Consider the following 20,992-nt stretch of genomic DNA (forward strand, 5'->3'; position numbering starts at 1 on the left):
CAGCCTCATATCAGAATTGCTGTAATGTCATGAGAACTGATTTAATACTTTTCCAGGCTAATGGTTAGCCGAGAATCTATAATGAATCCTCAATGCAGTATTCGTCTTATGGCAGATAGAATTAGAAAATTGCCACAGAGTAAAAAACTGCTCTGCTTCGGGGGGGTATCTTCGCTGTACGTCTGGGCTCCTGGCTCAGGTTTCACTGTCCTGTACGTGACAGTAGTGTTGAAGATGAGCAAGGGTGAAGGCTACCGGGGGGAAGGAGAGTAGTCGGTGGGATGAATCCTGCCCACAGCATTCTCCTGAGTGGCTGTGTCCTCCCCTGAAGTCGAAACTGCTGGGAAGCCGGCCAGTTTAATCATTTATACGCCTGTGTTTTTTAGTCTCTGGCATCTCAATCAAAAGCAACGGCCAGTTGTACTAATGAGGAGGTTGAATGTGTGACCAAACACCTCATCCTTCAAGAACGTGGCTGGACCTCAAAAACCGCCTTCAGGAGTTTACTGTGAGTGAAGACACTGTATAGAGCTGTCATTGACTTTCAAGCTCAGAGGTACATATACTTGTGGAGACAATTTGTAAGGCATTAACAATAGTGATGCAGTGATAGATACATAAAAAAGTGTGAAACCTGCTGAATCACGGTCCAGGTAATGATCGCAAAGCAAAAGCAGCCTGTAATGTCATGGAGATACAGTATATTAGAGTTTAACAGACCTTACTCACTGAATGTGTAAAATTTAATTTCACCGCTGGGATCAACCGGGCTTCAGTGTTTGCTGAGTGTGCAGGAGTAAAAGTGGATGCCCATCACGAGAGCGTACACAGCTAAAGAGGAAGCTATAAGCAGCGTTGTGCTGAGTTCACAGCGGCTGACAACACTGAGGGCTCCCGGGCAGAAGAGACACCGGGGTTTCATAACGGACCTATGACCAGGACGCTAACTTTATGTCTCTGTGATTAAAAGAAACACACAGTTCAGTGATGTATCGGGCTATTAACTAATCTTGTTCTGTCAAGACACCAACAGTAGGTGCTTAGTCATTAGGAATGCATGATAAATGCAAGCAGCGTGCAGGAGGGAGATGATATTAACACTCTCTGAATCATTATGTAATTTGTCTGTTGTAGGCTACCATTTCATTTCATATTCCTACACTAACAGTTTGTTGTATTTTACTTTACAACCTTTTTCGCATGTACTGTAAGATCAGTGTATTAAAGTGAATGTCAGTCAAAGCCAGTCTCTTCTCTCAGTATGGCATTGTGTGTGTGTGTGTGTGTTTGTCTGCTTGATTGTGTATTTCTTTCCTCTAGTGTGTTTTATAGTTTTTTTTGTGGTTCTGCAGAGTTGGAAAAGCCCAAAGTCAGCAGTAAAGTCAGCTCCTCTCCCCGACAGAAAGCTCCCGAGACACCAGTCCACTTCCCTGTCTTAGTTATATCAAGTGCACCAGTCTCACCATACAAATATTTTGTTTCATCCCTGTAATCAAGAGTCTCATCCGATATCCTACGGACGATATTCAAAAGAATACAGAGACACAGCAGAAAAATTGCAAAGAGCAGTTAGATATTTGGCTCTGCCGGTACACCCACTGAAAGTGACTTGCAGAGAGAAGTCACTTTGGCTTTGACTGGAGTCCAACATTATTCAAGGATATGCAAAATTTTGAATGAAGGTGTGCCAAAAAATAAATTATGATATTCCATTACAAAATGGATGAAAACTCACAAATTCAAAAATTATGTTTCTGTGTGGAGACACAATTTATCATTACAAACAGTCATGATATTTTGCTTCCTAAACCCATATCCCAAGGTTTGGTAACTGGTAAATTAGTTAGGTTGACCAAGTATGTTGAACTGTGTCCAATATAAAGAACCGTGTCCAGTGTATAGAACTGTTTATAGCTGTTGTGTTTTTTTGACCTTATTAATTTGACCCATGGTTTCAAATTAACGATAATGTTGCCGTCCACCATATAAAGTTAAATTATTCCTATTCAACATGCCTGATCCTTATTTGCTCCTTGCTGTGGAGTGTGGTTAGCAGTGTGTCAGTCATGTAGACGTCCCTATTCTAACATCTCAGCTTAACCCTCGGATCAGATCTTCTGTTGAAGGCGGCCATTGTTGTATCAGGCCATCTCTCTGTTCACCCATCTGTGGTTCACATCTCTGTCAGAAAGCCTGACCAAAGCATCACACACAAAGCTGCAGTGTTTGAGCAAGCACCAGCTATTTTTAGCAAGACATACACACAGCGTTATCTGTGTATTGTAGAACACTGAAACAAAGGCTTGTGCACTCCAGACAGTGAGGTTTGAAGGAGAGGAGGATCAGGCAGGTTTTACAGTTCTTTTTTTCCATCTCTACTCTAGTGTGTCGTCTCACATTCGTTTTGAGCCCAGGATGATGAGCCCAGGCAAGCTGATAGCCCTGCTCTGTCTCTGTTAAATGTAAAATGCGTTCAAACAGGGGGCAAGCCCTGAATGAGGCCAAGTTAACATGGCTGAGAGCCTTGAGTAGGCAGAGCACATAAGTAGCCTCCATGGTTGATTGGTCTTTTATGGCCTCTGTGGTTCTTGTCATCGTTCAAGTTAATGTCATCAGTAACTACTTCTCTGGACATAGTTGCATTAGCTTGGGCCTGCCCACTGTGTTCCTCTTCCATTATTGTATGACAACCCTAAGATAAGATTAATCCTTAATGATCCCTTTGGGGCAAAAGGGTGACTGCTCCAGCGCAGAATACATTATAGATAGGGAAACAATGCTATGTATCACAGTTTGTTTTTATGTGTACACGTGTGCATTGGTGGTGGGAGAGGTAGTGATTAAAGAGGCCGTCCTTCAACTGGAATCGATATGGTGTAATTGCGTCTCGGCTGTCTTGGGGGGGCGTTCCCACCCTGGCAACAGAGGAAAACAGATGAAGCAAAGCACCTGCTTCCTCCCACAAATCAGTTGGCCTTCCCATAATCCATGCCCTGGACTGACTTTTTGCTTCCAATTATTTTAATTTTATGTTTATAGCCTATATTGTGAATTGCGTACATTATCCTGAGGCTCTTTGCAGAAGTTGTGTCTCAATCTGCAGAACTGTGACGAGACGTGCTGGTCTTCAATTGCATCAGCAGCATCTGCCGCTCGTCTAGCAGCAGAGCTACAACAGAAAAAGTTATTTTGTTGATTAAAAAAGTTAAAAATATGTTTGTTTTTTATGTGTGTAAAATGAGCTGCTCCGTTGAGTACTTACAATTTTATAAAAAATTCTTTTGACAATTTCGCCTCAGTTTTTGCCGACATTACCCCTTTGAAAAACAGTATATCACTGAGGTGCATGATTCATGTGATATGTTTTACTGGGAAGGATCCACCCGGTGGAGCTCGGGGGTGGAAGGAATATCTGACACAATCGTTCCTCACATGCAGCCTCGGAAGAGGGCAGCCCCTGAATTTAGACACAGCTATAGTAAGGTTGAAACCTTACAACTTTATATAAAAAAACACAGTTCCATAAACAAGAAAAAACAGCAACAGTGGAGACAAACCTCCAGAAGAACCAGTCTCAGGAAGGGGGGGGGGGGCATCTTCCACGACCTCTTATTCTCCTCTTGTAGACCAAGAAGTAAGCCTGTCTCTTGAGAGTGAGGTGCTTGGTTTGGATAATACGGTTCAACAAGCTCTTTAGGATACAAAGAGGCCTGATCATTAACGCAGCACTCCCACGTACACGTTATCCCTCATGCAAACAGGCGGTGGTAACCCAGCTCAGTTGTGTTTTAGAACAATAGTGAATAGCAACAATGAAGATGACAGGGGTGTCGTCTTCCAGAGACAGCACGGAGGCTGTTAATAAGAGAGAGCCACAGAACAGAGGACCAAAACAAACCAATGTAATTATTATCTACTTCGTAATGGCGTTGCTGTCATTTAAAATGAATAAATAGCTTAATAAAATAAATTAAAGAGAAAGCCACGCCACAAGCAGTGGACTTTATTGGAAACCTGACACTCAGAGCAGGATGTCCTGGCACTCTATCCAGGTTGAATCATTTACAGCGGAAATGTGACTATCATGTGCTGGACGTCAGTTGTGTAGGATATTCAAAATCCTGACATAGCTAAAAGAAGTTATACATAATATAAAATCTGAATATATATTAAGGAATCATTGTTACTGATGCATTAATGCATGAACAACAAATTAATTATAACTATGTTGAACTGTTTAATCTGTAAAAATGTGTCTTAGTAAAAGTTTAGGATTTTTATGTAAAGTTTTGCAAAATAACAAGTACATGTCCACTTCGGTGTTCTGTTAAAAATAAATATAAATCAATCTATCTTTTTCTACTTCTGTCTACATCTTCCTGTATGGAAATGTAGGGGTGTAGAAGTAGAAATTAAGATAAAATGGACACACATATGAAATAATTTGACTTATTTACAGTAGGCTACTAGTAAATATTCTTTGTTATGTTCCACCCCTGTTGCTCACTTCATACCATTAACATCTGTGTGGTTGCTTGATGCGAAACACACAAGGTTAAAACACTCTCCTTGGTTCTGCTATTGTATATCCCTATCTCACCTAAAAAAACAGTCTTCATTTTTTTAATGAAGACTGGCCACTCTTCATTAAAAAAATGAAGAGTGGCCAGTCAATTCCACAACTGGCCACTCTTCATACAATACGCAAAGACTTTAATTTCCAGTATATCAGTTTAACATCACCATCAACATCACTATCAAAAACTCATATACAAACTTCATATTTTCACACGGAAGGAATTCTGTGTAGTGGGAACTGCTCCATTGTGTCTATAGAAACCTGGCCCAAATTAAATACCATGCAAGCCCACTGCAAGATGACTCCTCCTTGTGTATCAGGGTAATTAGAAGTTCTTCCTGCAGGGGAGTTGAGGCCTAAATATTTAATCTGACGGGAGCCGTGGCAAAACATGTCATGCCGCCTGCGTCTTTTGTGGTCAATGCACACAGTCCATGGCGGAGGAGAGGCTGGCAAGGTGCTTTGTGCTGGAGAGTGGATGTGGAGTGCGGAGGGCTTGTGTTTGTGTTTGTGTGTGTGCCCGGTGGGCTTGTAGGAGACAATCGTATGGTAGATGTCTGTCAGAGATATGGTGGGATTGTGTGAATGCACAGTATGGAAGCAGCACCAGCAGCAGTCTGTGGTGTGTGCGGAGCAGAGCCGAGTGAGACTGGAGCTGTTTTGATCAGAGAAAAGAGAGATGGAGATAAAAAGACTCTCATCTTAGCAGAAAGGTAGCAGCAATGCTCTGCAGGGAGGGAATAGACCAAGGCTGACAGAGAGATGAAACACAGGCGGCATCCAGTAGACACGGTCACAGTCAATTTTTGGCTGAACGCGGGTAATAGCAGATGGATTTTTTTCTTTTTTACTTTAATGCTCATTTTTTATCTTCTCTCTCCCTTTCTTCTCTCCCTGTCGTCGTCCTCTTTGACAGATATGTTTCACAAAGATGTCCACACGAAGCTGCCAGGGAACAGACTCGGTCATCAAGCCCCTGGACACCATCCCTGAGGACAAGAAGGTGAGAGTTCAGCGCACGCAGAGCGGCTTCGACCCGTTCGAGAAGCCTGCCAGTCAGGTGAAGAGGGTCCACTCCGAGAACAATGCCTGCATCAGTGCCAAGAGTTCCTCCAGCGGCAAGGAGTCCCCCAAACTGCGCCGACACTCCAGCCCCAGTTCTGTAAGTGCAAATACATCTTACTTTCTTTATTCTTGTTAAAATAGTAAACATGGCAATCAGATGCATGTTCCTATACAGTACCTGATGGTGCGTGAATCAGTAGCAAGAAAAAAGCCCAAGAAAACAAATGATTATTTATCATGGTGATTGTTTATTTATTTGCATTTATTTAGAGCTTTTCTAGTGTTGATGAGCACTCAAAGCACTTCACAGTTCCATGTCACACTCTTTCACACAGTGCATCTACGTGACGCACTTTCTCTATCACACTTTTGGCCCAGCCGTCAGAAGCAGTTTGGGTTCAGCCTTTTGACCCATGACACTTTCAGCACAGGAAAAGAAGGAGACTCGATGGAACAGACATTCTGTTCAGTAGACGACTCTCTCAACCTTCTGAGTTATTTTGTCACTAACGCTGATGCCAAACCCACAGCGGCTTAGATTCCTGATTCTCATATCTACCATATAACCAAGCAGACATCTAGGTTCATCTCAGATTATGCTGTCCTTAAATGTCCCAAATCATCACGCTAAATTTACCGTGGACCGATTTAACTTTTGATCGCTGCAGGCTCCTCGCTTCACCTCATGTCTTGATGTGAAACGTTTGTTTCTCTGCACCTGGTTTAGACTTCAACTATGGTCTAAACCAGCTAAAAAAAAATATTTTTCATGAAGCAGAAGGTCCTTTAATTTGACTTCTCTAATACAATTTGCAAACATTTCCATAGTTCTGTTTAATTTTGTCATCGACTTGAGCATAGATTCATAAAGAAAACAAAGAATTGACACAATTTTAGCTGTAGCTCAAATTATCACTACAAAACAGATTAATTAAAAGGAATATCCCAGCACTGGCTTTAACATGGATTTTCCAAAGCCGTCGAGGTGCCAATTAATTTCTGAAGGTCTCCGTTTTTTTTTGGCACCCTTTTTTCATCTGAAACAAAAGTACTAGCCCGTGGTCGTCCACATGGTTAATTAAAGTCTTTTGCAAACAATACGATTTTCTCAATCATGCAAATGAGATTTCCAGGTTTTTATACGTATTTGGTTCCCTTTCAATTTAGCACCAAACGGGAAATGGCTGATGAATGTGCACACAAATAAGATTTAATAAGTGTGATATGGGCCTTGACTGACTGCCTGCCAGCACCACTGCAGGACACTAATGAATAGCTTCAGCCAGGATTATGAAAATGTGTAAATTGGCCTTGTCGCAGTCATTTTCAGGCAGTGCAACCAACTCCACTCTCTCAGAGAGATTTACTAGGAGATATCAGGTTTTAATCAGCACGGACACTTACTGTCAGTTGGCCAAGGTGGAAGCTTCCGAGTAGAAAGTGCTTTTACCCCCAGCTTTTCTCACTTTATCCATTAGGCGTCCATTAGAGAGTCCCGTGGCTTTTTAAAACAACATCCTCATTTAGACCTCCTCGGACGTCTTGTTCCTTTTCTCCATCCGATTCCCAGGTTACTTGCTTGTTGCCTCCACCCAGGAGGTTATGTTTTCATCGCTGTATGTCTGTTTGTCAGCAACATTACACAAACACTATTCCACAGTTTTTATTGCTACTTGGTGGAAGGGTGTGGTAGCGGTCAAGAAAAATTCCATTACATTTTGGCATTGGATTCGGACAAAGGGGCAGATCCTGGAATCAGTATCTGTACACATTGTAAGATTTACGAGGGAATGATTCATGGATCCTACAAATAAAAAAAATCTGTTAAGGGACTGATTTCTGAGTGTGTGGAATTGGTGCAGACCCAAATAAATGTTGATTTGAATGTGTTGGGCCTGGGCGGAGGTCTGCGCTCTACTAAATGCCATGTTAGTATTCGCTAAGCTACGATGCTAGCACATCTTTTACTATTCATTCATGTCAAACACCAATGTTTAGACATTTAGTTTCACTCAGATTAATGCTTTGAACCTGTCAGTGACAACCTATATACTTTGAATAAAGTAGTTAATGAACTCAAAGGTGTGAAAATAAGGACTCTTCAGCTGTGTTTCACTACATGAGATACAATAATAAACATTCTTATCATTTGGGATGAAGATGTTCAGTCTCAGGTTTTATTGCCTCAGAACTGTAGTCATTGATTCTTTCCTCTGTGAAATATCAAGACATGGAAAAGTGCTAAAAGTTACAAGACGACCAATGAATTAAAATTCCTCTTCATATTTCTCACATGCAGACTGTGAAATTCTCTCTCCTCCTCTTCTCTGGCATCACACCTCCCTGGTGATGCAGTGGGAAGCCTCCAGATTTTAATATCACTCATAGGCATGTAATGTCTTCTGGGAAATCCTCAAGGACTTGTCTTTTTCTGGGTTACTAAGTTGATCTTATCATATTGCATTTTCATATCATCTTTTTCCTCTTTTTTCTTCTCTCAGCCCACAAGCCCCAAGTTTGGGAAGGCAGATTCCTATGAAAAGCTGGAGAAGCTGGGAGAGGGATCATACGCTACAGTGTACAAGGGGAAGAGCAAGTAAGTAGAGTGTGCATGTCAAATCACAGTTTAATCCAGTCTCTCTTCTTCACAGTTCATAAGAGTCACTCATGCAGCCAGGGGATATTACACCTAATTATACAGGAGCACTGCTATAACTGAATACATTGATTAAATGGAAAGCGTAATAACAGTAACACTTCATAGTTTTATGCAGATGTTCTGTATACTGCATGCTTGCATTTCCTTTTATTTCAATCACTATAGATGGTTATGGTTATGTTCCACTTTATTGTGGGTGCTCCTCTCCCAGGGTGTGCTAATGAAATCCCAGACAGTCCACGCACTTAATGAATGAAGCTCCACACTCTAATCTTCTCTCTAACCATGTTTATTCTGCTGCAGCAGCTTTGATTGGTGAGCTTCATTCAGGTGTAACCCTGTGGCCTCGTACCCTCGTCTCACTCCGCCGCTGCTAAATTACATTCCATCAACTCAACCGTTTCTTACTGTGCCACAACTTCAACCTTCAATAGATTCTATTATTATGTCAAAAAAAAACAATTACCCCACTCATATTTTGTCCGTGTGTTCGTCGCTCACAGGGTGAACGGCAAACTGGTGGCTCTGAAGGTGATTCGTCTACAAGAGGAGGAGGGAACGCCCTTCACAGCCATAAGAGAAGGTAAAAGGTTCAAGTAGAAATAAATCTAACATTACTGGAATTCTGTATCCCTGCTTTATTACATCTTTATTACATCTTTATTACATCTTACATCAGTGGAACTTAAGTGTGTCTAGGTTTTTATTGTTTACTGGAGCCAGCATCCAAGGCACCCAGAAGCGATGCAGGCAGGAGTGTGCTCAGAGCCGAACCTTTATAAAATCTTACACAAACAACAGCTGATAAAAATTAAATCTGTAATGCTCACAATGAAAATGCCTTAATCTTCATATTATTTATATTTACGTATTGTCAGCCGTCTAATGTTGTTGGGAACATGAAGACAGAGACGCTTGAGGATGTGGCGGCAAGTAGCTCAAATGTTTTTAATTGAATTCTGTTTATGAATCTTGTATTACATGTAATTACTTACATGTAGAAGAACCCGAAGAAGATGTCAAGAGAGTTTGTGGTGAAAAGAGCAACATTGAACATAATCACTTCCTGTTTGAAAATCTGCCTTCAAAGTAATAGCACAATGTGCATTTTGATGCGGAAATGCTTGATACCGAGCCGAATTACACAGCTTTTATTTTGAACAGTTGGAAACTTGGACCTGAAGATTGTGTTAACTGCTAAACAATCATCTGAAATAGTAATGAAATGTATGAAAAAATAACTGCAGTTCAATCATTCAAACTTAAACCACACACGTGAACTATAATAAAGATAATTCAGTTTTATTTTTCTGAAAAATGTAGTAAAACCGGATGAGCATAACGTTTCTAACCTCACTTTGCATGTTTCTAAAAAAGCTCTGCACAAAGGGTCCAACAAACAAATAATGCCAGACTGTCAATATATTTTAGAACTGTTTGAGGAGGACTTACTAATGACAAGGAATAACTGTAAAGTATCTCAGAGCATGTTTGAAAATAAACAATAGTTTAGAAAAGGATACATAAGTATGTTTGAGCTTTGTATGGTTTGATAGAAGAATCATCCTGGGCTCAAAACAAAGTATTTTTCTCCATATTCTATAAGGTCCATAGCTCAAATGTGTCCTCATAAAGATAGATGTTGGCCTACAATCACACACACACACTCTCAGACACACACACACACACACACACACACACACACACACAAACACACACACGCTTCCCCTGTGAGCAGATCAGAAAGGCACTTTGAAATGAACTAATTCAGCAATTACTGAACTGGAGAGACCACTACTGAATGAAATAATGTATCAAGTAGAGGAGAGCAGAGTGTGTGCGAGTGTATGTGAGTGTGCGTCTCCACACTTATTAAAACTAGACACACTCCTGCCCATTACCAGGGATGGGCTGGATGTATGAGAGCAGGGGAGAGGGTATGATCTTCGAGCTGGTGACAGGATCTTTGAGGTGTCTTTCTCTCCTGCCTTTCATCTGCTTATGAGATTTTTTATTTTAACAACCTTTAGGTTCTCATACAGGATGAATATATTCATGAGGTTCCATTACTCGCCAGCTCTCTGAGGATCTTTCCGTCGATGCTCCCCTATGCCCTTGAAAAATAAGTTTGTGTTTGCTAAATTAACGACATTGGCAGCCATCTGAAAATCCCATTTATGTCTTATATTAAAAATGTAACTTATCATGCGGCTCTCGCATTCTGTCCCAGTGAAACTATTCCCTGAATTGCTCCACTGTGGCCAAGCAGTTATTTGTCCGTAAATGTGTCCAGGTAATTGTTGGACGTGGAACAATTCAGATTGTTGCATGATTATTATTTGAAAATGTCCTTGTAAATCTTCCCCGTTCTTTATTATTCAAAATGACAACTTCATAGGCCTGAAATAACCACTATGGGGAAGTAATGGTGAAATTTTCCAAATATTGAAATACAGCATGATATATATACAGCATATTCTGAAACTTTAGCTAGGCAAGAGTGAAATTATGACAATGATTTGGCGATCTACTATTGATATGCATATGACGCTGATTGTCTTGATGAAAAAGGATTTTAAGGATTTAAGAATTTTAATCTAACAAATTAAATCATCGCAATAATTGTTTTCCTAATGTCAAATCATCCATCATGACTTGAGTGTTTCTGTGTTGAATGACAATGTTAAGAAGCAGTTCATCGAGCGGTATAGCATTTTAATGATTCAATAAGAAACTGACCCCTGTAAACTCTATAAGCCTTTGGATTGTAAATCCAGTTGATGGTACAATGAGTGAGATCCATGAAATCTTTATTGCTGGCTCAGTCCTCCCTAATTGTTGAGCAGATGAAGGGAACTACATGTGAAAGTCTTAGTTCGTCTGTCCCAGATTGTGCTGATCACACCCGGCCTTCTCAGTAACAGCTTTGCTTGTAAAGTAATGGGTGATTAGATCATCCTCCCCGGGACACACCTCACTACTCCACTTATGAACGTCTATTGCATCATTACCATGTCGAACAAATGAGTATGAGAACTTCCAGCGGTAAATCCACCCTGTATTTTCTCTGTATGGTTTTAATCTGTTTTAATCCCCTGTATGTAGTGTTGAATTCTGATGGTGCTGCTAATGAAGGATCATATCTGATTGTCTGGTATCTGGTTATGTTCTTCACACAAACTCTTTGTCTCCCTCTGTTCTGTGACCGCAGCATCTCTTCTGAAAGGCCTGAAGCATTCGAACATCGTGCTCCTCCATGACATCATCCACACCAAGGAAACCCTGACTCTGGTCTTTGAATATGTGGTGAGTTTGCAATCTGCCACACTGACATTTCCCATTCGGGCCACGTGTGTGTGGACCGCAGAGGATTGGATCCGGTTGAGAATCTGTTTTTTGTATTTGTTTAGAAGAAAAAGTAGCCCCAGCTTTTAAGATAAACTGATACCTGATTTATTTGTCTTCTCACTGATTTAGTGTCAGTTTTTAATATTTGACCCACATAAAAGCAGTCTGCTTTTTCCACCCATTGCTCGGTACCAGCCAGAGCAATGGCTGCTGTGTCTGTGCACAGAACAGGAAGGCAGGCTGCTTCTTTATTTAAAAAAATCTATGTTTTAGTATAATACAAACTGTAGAATGATATAAAGTCCAGGGTTCAGAAACATATACATGACAGTCACTTTGAAAAATAACATTTGGATTAGACTATTATAAGACCGAAGAATAAAAATGTTTATTTAAAGATTGCTGCGAGGAAACTAATTACAACAAGAGTTAATCAGAGTTAATCATAACATACAAAATACACAAAATTAAAGAACATACATTTTTTAATGATGTTTTTATATGTAAGACTGATTCGTAAATTTATTTCTTCCATTCTCGAATTAAGCAACAGTAATCTCACCCAATTTATGATCAGGGATTATTAAAGTAGTTTTGAGCACCATTAATAAATTAAACTGTTAGATCAGCGCTTATTAGGTAGCTCTATGATAGTGATGGCAGAATGGCATCATGGAAACTTCAAAGTATGGCTAAAGTAATGGTTTGTAAAGGGGCAGTGGATGGACGTGTAAAACTGGATCAGTTTTATCAAAAGCGCGATCATGCAGACCAGAAGTGACCACACCATCAGAAGATCAATACACCAAGCTCAGCTCTCTGAGAGACTGAAGAGCAACTTCATCACAGAATCTGGTAAATTAACAATGCACCGCTCCAGTCAGCAAAAGTACTCACAAAAGAAGACATGAAGTGGTCTCAGAGGACGAAAGCTGTTTCTAACCCACTTCTCAGGATTGGAAACGAGGCCAAACTCTTGAAGAAAGACGAAACACCAGCATCTCACAGTGGATGCCTGGAAGAAGTCTTATTTAATGAGGAATATGAGTTTGAAAGTTACGTAAAGGAAAAGAACACTGTATGTATAGAGATATGCAGGAGACAGAACATTACACAACTTCTCAGTGATGGTGAAAAAATGGTTGGAGTTGGCAAGTCAGGGAATTGTTTTGTCTTCTCTGGAGTTAAACCCCTGCAATGAATAGACTTCACCCTGAGCAGGGACACATGTCTGCAGCAGGATGTGGACCCCAAACAAACAATGAAGACCAAATGTAGATCAAGGAGTTAGAAAAGTTAGAGAGAGTGTCGCCAAAAAAGTAATGAGTTCATCCTGCACAATTAATATCGGCCATAATTCTGTATTTACCAAACTGAAGCTGCCACTCTGTCAATAGACTGTTTGAAGCTTACTGTGCTGTTGTGAACGTGTCTGAGCAGAGAATCTCCGGCTGCGTTGTTCATGTGTGAGAACAAACTCCGGATAGCTTTTTCTCTAAATTCCCAATCCTCTGAAAATCAAAACAATTATTTGCCTCAAACGCAGAAAATGTTAATCAACATCTTCACCTGTTCATATGGGAAATTACACCTCACCTCAGACTTGAGCGAGAAAACAACTTTTTGACATCCAGAGGTTCAAACCCTCTGTTGTCTTCCTTGCATCTGTGCAAATTGAAAACAACTTGTGATGGTCACATATATATTCAGGTCAGTCGCTGATCCTGAAATGCTGAACAAGGCCAAGTCCCTTAACAAGAGCTAGCTGACTCAGCTTTCCGTGCATTTAATGAGATCGTGTGATGCCCTTTGTTGGCAGATAAAACAACATGTCAAAGGTTCAGCTTTGAAATAGGATCTGCTGAGTCATGTTGAGCCCGTTGTGTCGTGTTTAAATGAAGAATGAGAGCAGTGATCAGTTTGGTTCACACAAGGTCACTTATCAAAACTCATTAAAGCCTCCTTTCATAAATTTGACTAAATAAACCTTTGAATGGAATTTATTTTTCCGGTGGCTGTTGGCTTATGGCAATTTGTTTTATTAAATTGGTAAATGTGCAAATGTGGTTGAAATATAGACGAGAAGGCTCATTTAGATGATACTGTCTCCTAAACATTAAGCCTTGTAAAACATTAAGTTACATGTTTTAACAGCACCACCATACTGTACTAGCATAGAGCCGCAGAACACACATATACAAAGTTGCCTTGAACATCCTGTATCAGCCTGGACAATATTAGGTTAAAGATACAGCTGGACACTGTATTGTCAAAGATTATGAGTTACATTTTTTTTTTTTATATCTGGTACATGACATACTATTTAAAATGGATAAACCAGCGTAGAGATACCTGATAAGCTAAGTTTCCACCTCAGGAACTATCCTCAAGATCTAAAATCCTTTGCAGGAACTGAACCACAGGAACCAGGGTCTAAAGCAGGGGTAGGCAAACTTTTTGACTCGCGGGCCACAATGAGTGCTAAAATTTGACCGAGGGGCTGGGCCAGGACCATATTGTTGGAGTGTTTTTGTGAATTAATATAAATTAAATGGAAAAATAATTACAACAGAGGATTTGGCCTTTAACAGGTAGCAAAGCATTTATTAACAAAAACTCGCCTTTGGAGAAAGGCTTGCTAGGCTTTGCTATTTTGAATGCCACCTAAACACTTGCCTCGGTAGTTGACTCTTGAATCGCAGTTTGTCGGTGAAGTCTGTAAATTAGCCGCCAACCTCTGAGCCGTAGCCGCCCGTTCTTGCGTTGACTGCTTGCGCTCATAGTCCACTTTTTGTTGCATTGATCCGCCCATTTTACAGAAGGGCTCACAGGGCAAAAGCGAAAAAGTGAAGGGAGATCTTGTGCCCTTTCGAGCCCTATACACCACACTACCGGTCAAATTTAATTTAGGTGACGCTTTTATCCAAAGCCACTTACAATAAGTGCATTCAACCCCGAGGGTACAAATCCAGAACAACAAGAAGCAAGAAAGTACAATTTCTTCCAAAATAAAGCAAAACAACAAAGTGCTATAAGTAAGTGCCATTTAAGTGCTACTAAATTGTTAGTTTCAATTTCTTTTAGTATTTTTTATTTTATTTGTTAATATTTGGAAAAGTTCGGATGGCCGGATTAAATGGGCCGTACTTTGCCCATGTCTGGTCGAAATCAAGTTCCGGGGAAATCTTATCACTCCCCTAAATACTAAAGTACAACCCCTGTGTGAAAATTCCTGATTGGTTTAGTACTCGTGTGTTTTCAGCCGATCTCCAACGCAGCTCATTAAATCTGATTCCTTCCTTTCGGTCTTGCATTTCAGGTTTTTGAATACTCAATGTTTCCTGTTGCTGGAGAGTTCCTTGATTTTGTATACCATCATCATTGTTGTATAGTCTTCTGCTTTACCATCCCCTGGTGGACTGGAGTGGAATGATTTGATGATTGTAGTTACCCAGTTATGCATGTGATAATGAATCCCAAAAAGGCTGTCTTTGGAATATCCACCACACAAATGTGTTGAGCTGCTGGTTTCATGTTGATATATCATCTTGTGCTCGGTACTGTAACCATCCTGTACTGTTTTACATATAAAGGGCTTTTCAGCCTGGAGATATGAGTCTATTGTTCTCCTCTCAGGCTAATGATGACTGACAGGAAGAGGGTGAAATGTATGGGGAAAGGGATTAAGACACAAAGGGAAAAAGGCAATGAAACATATCTTAGGGAAATGGAAACAGATAAAAACTGGTTTTGAGTAAGACTGACAGGTATTGTCCATCCACATCAAAGCATCCGTGTGACTTGTTCAGTGGAGAATCTGTCAACAATTCACTGGGGCGAAGGGTAGGCCAGTGTACCATTGCATGCATGACAGTGGATGGAGATTATCTTGAGAAATTATCTCAGTTATGAAGCAAATCACCTACAGATACTCCATAAGAGCGGATTGTTTTTGTATTTGGAGTTTCCACATTCAGAACCTCTTTTATCGCACAGTTAAGAGAAATGACCCCAAACCACCATGACATCAAGATTAATGTTGGCTTATGCTGTGGCTCGGGAGGTAGAGCGGGTCGTCCTCTAAGGTCGGCGGTTAGACCCCACTCTCCCCCTCTCTAAGTGGCAAAGTGTCCTTGGGACAAATACTGAACTCCTAATTGCCCCTGAGGGCTGAGCCGGCAGTGTGTGACTGATGGGTGATCGAGAGAAGTGATGCACATAGATGCATTGTATGATTGTGTGTGTAAATGGGTGAATGGCGAGAAAAGATGTAATGTGACTGGTCATCTAGACTATAATTAAAACTTTTCCATGTTACTCTATTAACATTTTGCTGTTTTTACCTCACAGCACACGGACCTGTGTCAGTACATGGACAGACACCCTGGGGGCCTCCATCCAGACAACGTGAAGGTACAGTACAGTTTAATCATGCTGCTCTCAAGAAGTTTAGTATGATAACCACATGATAAGAACATTATCTTATGGTCTTATATTAAGTCCCTGAAAATAAAAAGAGCTTTCTTCTGTGATTAACTCATGAATAGAAACAGACACGTTTTACCTTGAAGCGGTTGGTCTTTCTGATGGTGTGATTGTCCTCTGATGAAAGATTTGTCTTTTTCTGTCATTTAAACTTTTTTCTGAAATTTTTTTCAAATGTACAATACATATATTAGTCTTTAGATGACGTGAGTGAGGAGAAAGTTGCTTTCAGCTTTCACTGCAGACGTACCCGTAACGTAAATGAGGAGACACAGCTATAATTGAGACAAACCAAAAAGTGCAGTGGACCCGTCACTTGATTTCCAGATGTCTGGTGCCTTCCCTCTCTTAGGAATGAGTGTTTTTAGTCAATTAGTCAATAAGGCAGTAACATCTGGTGTATCTTGACATTTCATTCCAGCTTCTGATATCATGAACCCAGTTTAACCCGGACTCCATAGACTGAAATTCATAATAATATTTGTTGTTATCACTGTCATATTTTGGAATCTAGTCCATTCTACTTGAGTTTAAATTGATTATGTCATATACAGAGTATCATCAGTATGATGCATCCGGAGGCTACATCCGCACTGATACATAACAATATAGGATTTAACAAGATATGAAAAATCATTGTCTTCTTGTGAAAATCATGCGCAAATGTTGAAGGTCATTTGCAGCCAGAGTTCTAATAATCAGAGAACTAATAACTAATAAGGGGCTGGACCACTCCAGAGTAGTAAAGTGTAGACAGCAGGTGTGAACACAGCAGAAGGGATGTTTTAATGAATAAAATCTGTTAATGTGGATGTAGCCTGAGACTCCGATATATGAGGAACATAATTATCTGCTGGAGGAGTCAAAGCTGAACAGAGTTTTCAGATTTTCATAATTTACCCACTGGTTATACATTATTACTCGTTTACGAAAGTGAAACTTGAGGCCTTAGACATTATTTCATCCATTGTATTCTTCTTTTTAATTACATTAACTTACATGTAGTTTAGCTGACCGGTATCCAAATTATTAAAGACACTTTTAAATGATGTCTCTTTTGGGGAGTGTAATTGCCTCACTGCCCATTTAGAATTCAGGTTTTAGAAAGTGCTACTAATTGTTCTGAATTATTCTGAAACAAAAAACCTATTCCAGGAAGTGGAAGTGCACAGTTCTGGAAAACACCCTAGAGCATGTAGAACAGATCACATGGACATCGTCAAGGTCTGACTAAATAAGGACACAACTTAAGTGACTTTATATTTGATCCAAAGCTAAACCTCACTTAAGTATTTTTAGATCTCTTTTCTCAATGTGCATTAAAAATGTTACTTTTATTTATAAAATCCCATCATACTGATGTTAGCTTTAGCTCTATAGCTGACATTAAGCAGGTCACAAACTCAGAGAGATGGTGTTAGTGTAACTCATCCTTCACTTTCTCTCGTGTGATGAGGGATCAGTCTCTCGTGTAGGAGGCGTTTAAATGAGCAGGTATAAAGAAACCGTGTCAGAGTGAATGAGGCCATGTGATGGTGTGGGGGGTGTTAGTATGTTCTGTCATGCAGGAATGTGACAGTTCAGACTTCATCTGTTCAAAAACAGCTCGTACCTTTTGCCACTGAGGATTTACATAAGTAATCTGTGTTTTTCCTGCTGACAGCAGCCTCATTGAGATGCACATGAATAATTTAGGATTATTCTGAGAGTGCAGTAGAGGTGTTGCTGACTTTGTCACTCTTTGGTGAAATGTCTGCGTTGTGACTTCTAATCTGATTAAAGGGTTTGTGCGTCTCTGTTTGTGTGCAGTCATGTAATGCTGACACCACTCAGCTTCAATTCAGTGGATGTGTTAATTCATCACGATGAGTGTGGCACGTCCTCTCTTCTCAAAGTGTGAATTGAATTGTCTGATTGCCAACAGACTCCACCTGGATTGTAATTGTATTGTTGAGTTAGAACATCACATGGTCGAAGGATAGAAGTGCTGATACACATTTAACATTTTCACCAAACCTGGTGGGAATATCACTTGAGAATCCTATTGGTCAACGGTTAAACTCAAAAAAGTTATGGTCAGATAAGCAAATTTTCCAACATTTCCCCACAAACCTATCAATCAAATTTAATTTGTTAGCCAATATTCATGACTCTAACATGTGTCTTATCGGGCTTAACAAGATGTGATGTCCTCTGCCCTCACCCCCCAGCAAGAGTTAGGAAAACTACTGCCCTAAAAAAAACAGACATAACAACATAGAAGCCTCAGAGGGAGTCACATGTGAGGGATCCCTCCCCCAGGACAGACAGAGGTGTTATAGATGTCATGTGTAACAGAGCAACAAAATAACACTATTTACTACATTGATGAGAAAGGACAATGTCCAACATAAATGGAGAAGTGTATCAATGTTTTTATACGAAACACAAAGTCGGACGCAGATGAAGGAGGCATTGATGACAATTGTAATGATATAGTTAATCCAAGCAATCAAGTTGTAATTATGAACCATAATCAGTTGCCGTCACGGTCACGATATGATTCCCCATCACGATTCACTACGTGGCTGCAGAAGACAACCATATGATCATGTCAAAAAAACTTCAGAAATTCACATCACTTATTGTCCTATAAGAAAAATGAAAACAACCTGAAGCTTTTATGGACTAAAGAATATTTAAGGATTCCTTATGGTGAGAATGATGTCATTAAACCTTACTATGATCATATAGTGAAATAATGCAACTTTTGCAATCAATCAGATTACTGACTGGATGTACAGGTTATTAAGATTAACCAGTCTTTATAGACTTTATCCAGATATATGATGTCAGGATGATTTCATAGTGAAATTGAATGGATACACTATATACATTTGCAAATTACGCCTCCCCCTAATGCCTTACATGTGTGTATTTTCATGAGTGACTATGAAAAAGCACAGTTGTTCAACTACCTTAGTTATCAGTAAACTAAAAAACCCTCACCGCTAATATAATCTTTTGTCAAGAACCATAAGGTAGGTTTGTGTGTGTGTGTGTGTGTGTGTGTGTGTGTGTGTGTGTGTGTGTGTGTGTGTGTGTATGTGGCTCTGTGTGTGTATGTGTCTCTGTGTTTCTGTTGCTCACTGCAGTTTAAGATTGATTCAAGTTTCTGTTTGATGAGCCAGAGTCAGATCTTTTGAAAACTGTCTGGTTCAGCACCATTGACTTTTTTTTCTCACCCTTGATCTCGGCTGCAGTTTGTTAGCAGCGCTGCTCTAATTGAACACAAGCGAGTTTGAACTCATCCAGATGCTGCTGACTTGTTCTTCTGATTAGATTTTGGCCGAAGGACCACATGTCAATGACATCCCTATAGATCAATGAGACACTGACACAAACTTGTCCACAGATCAAATAACAGTTAGCGTCCACTCTAGTTTAAATGATTAAGGGCTGTACAAATACATTTGAATGATTGATTAATATCTTTACACCTCACTGAGAGAATTCAATTCAATTTAATTTGTGTAGCGCCAAATCACAAGTACATTATCTCCAGGCAGTTTACATAGAAGACCTGTAACAGTACTTTGGCGAATGGGATGCTTGTGTGTACATGTAAGAGCAACTTTACATACATGTGTATGAAATAAAAAATGAATGCATGTGAAAATGCAAATGCATGTATCTGTGAGTCTCAGTATACATATTGCAGCCCTCTTAATACTTTTCACAGTTGTGCCTTGAATAAGAGAGGAGAATTGAGATAATCTTATAGGCAGTTGGATATTACTGTGAATGTAAACATGCAGAATGTTAAAGGTTAAAGAGAACCTTGTCATGGTGATGGTTGGTGTGATTGACAGGCCTCTCATCCAATCATTTTGATGTTTGCATGGGGCCTCTCCATCAAGCTGACACTTTGACAGGATCCAGATTTACTAGCTTCAGTAAGTGCCAGGAAGAAACATATGGGAGACAACAAAGACACTCAGCCTGTGTTGTTCTGGGGTCTGTGCACTGGTGGTTCAGTCGTGCTATATTTACATACAGAGGCCCTGCAGTACAACTACACAGCAGCTCATTAAAACACAAGCCAATGACAACTCTGCCCATATCTGGAGCTTTATAGTCGTGTCAGCCCAGTGCCAAAGCGCCGCTCTCTTGATTCAGGCCATCAAGGACAACACTGTAAAGGCGTAGTGGAAAGATAAGGGATCTTTTCATGCCTGCTGGCAGATGGCTGGATGTTTTCACTCCATTTAACACTAGTTTCATTTTAGTCCTCCCTGACATGTACTCATTACAGCAAAATGCTGCTTTGGAGGTTTGTCAGCGAAGGCAGAGGTTTGTGCTCTGAGCAGCTCTCTCGTCAATGTTGATTTTTCCCAATCCATGATTGCCTCACTAAAATGTTGTCCTTGATACAGTTTGAACTCAATTATTGAGCTATATTTCAGCCTCTATGTTGGCGATGATGATTACACTTTCACTCTGTCACTAGGTTTGTAAAGACGTCCTTGGCAAAAAACAAGAGTTTGTTGTTCAAATATCTGGTAGCTCTGCTGATAACGACAGTTGTTTCTGAGAAGCAATGGCAGAAACAGTGCTGTTGATAGTGTAGCATTATATGAGCCTCCTAGGAAAGAGTTCAGTGAAAATAGTCTGGCAAACACATATGTGACTTTGTCAGTCGATTTACTTTTTAAACATGGTTTTCAAGTTTAGATGTGTAAAACAAACCTTTATTTTTCTGATAAAAACCAGGCTTCATTAAATACACATCAATGGCCGACTGAACATAACAATACTGATTAATAATAATACAAATGTTAATAAGAAGGATGTAGTTATGTTATGAGTCTAGTATT

The 20,992-nt window shown here is 40.0% G+C and overlaps 1 protein-coding gene across 2 annotated transcripts in view; it reads left to right on the forward strand.

Moving 5' to 3' along the window:
* cdk14 (cyclin dependent kinase 14) overlaps positions 1 to 20,992 on the forward strand; it is a 143,245-nt gene that overhangs the window by 39,167 nt on the left and 83,086 nt on the right. For both annotated transcript variants that reach the window (XM_062399828.1, XM_062399829.1), the window contains 5 exons: positions 5,496 to 5,741; positions 8,146 to 8,240; positions 8,807 to 8,886; positions 11,515 to 11,609; positions 16,002 to 16,064. In XM_062399828.1, the coding sequence (XP_062255812.1) occupies positions 5,496 to 5,741; positions 8,146 to 8,240; positions 8,807 to 8,886; positions 11,515 to 11,609; positions 16,002 to 16,064 (579 nt within the window). The remainder of the gene's footprint in view (positions 1 to 5,495; positions 5,742 to 8,145; positions 8,241 to 8,806; positions 8,887 to 11,514; positions 11,610 to 16,001; positions 16,065 to 20,992) is intronic.

This window comes from Platichthys flesus, chromosome 11, assembly GCF_949316205.1.
Source record: "Platichthys flesus chromosome 11, fPlaFle2.1, whole genome shotgun sequence".
Classification (NCBI taxonomy): domain Eukaryota; kingdom Metazoa; phylum Chordata; class Actinopteri; order Pleuronectiformes; family Pleuronectidae; genus Platichthys; species Platichthys flesus.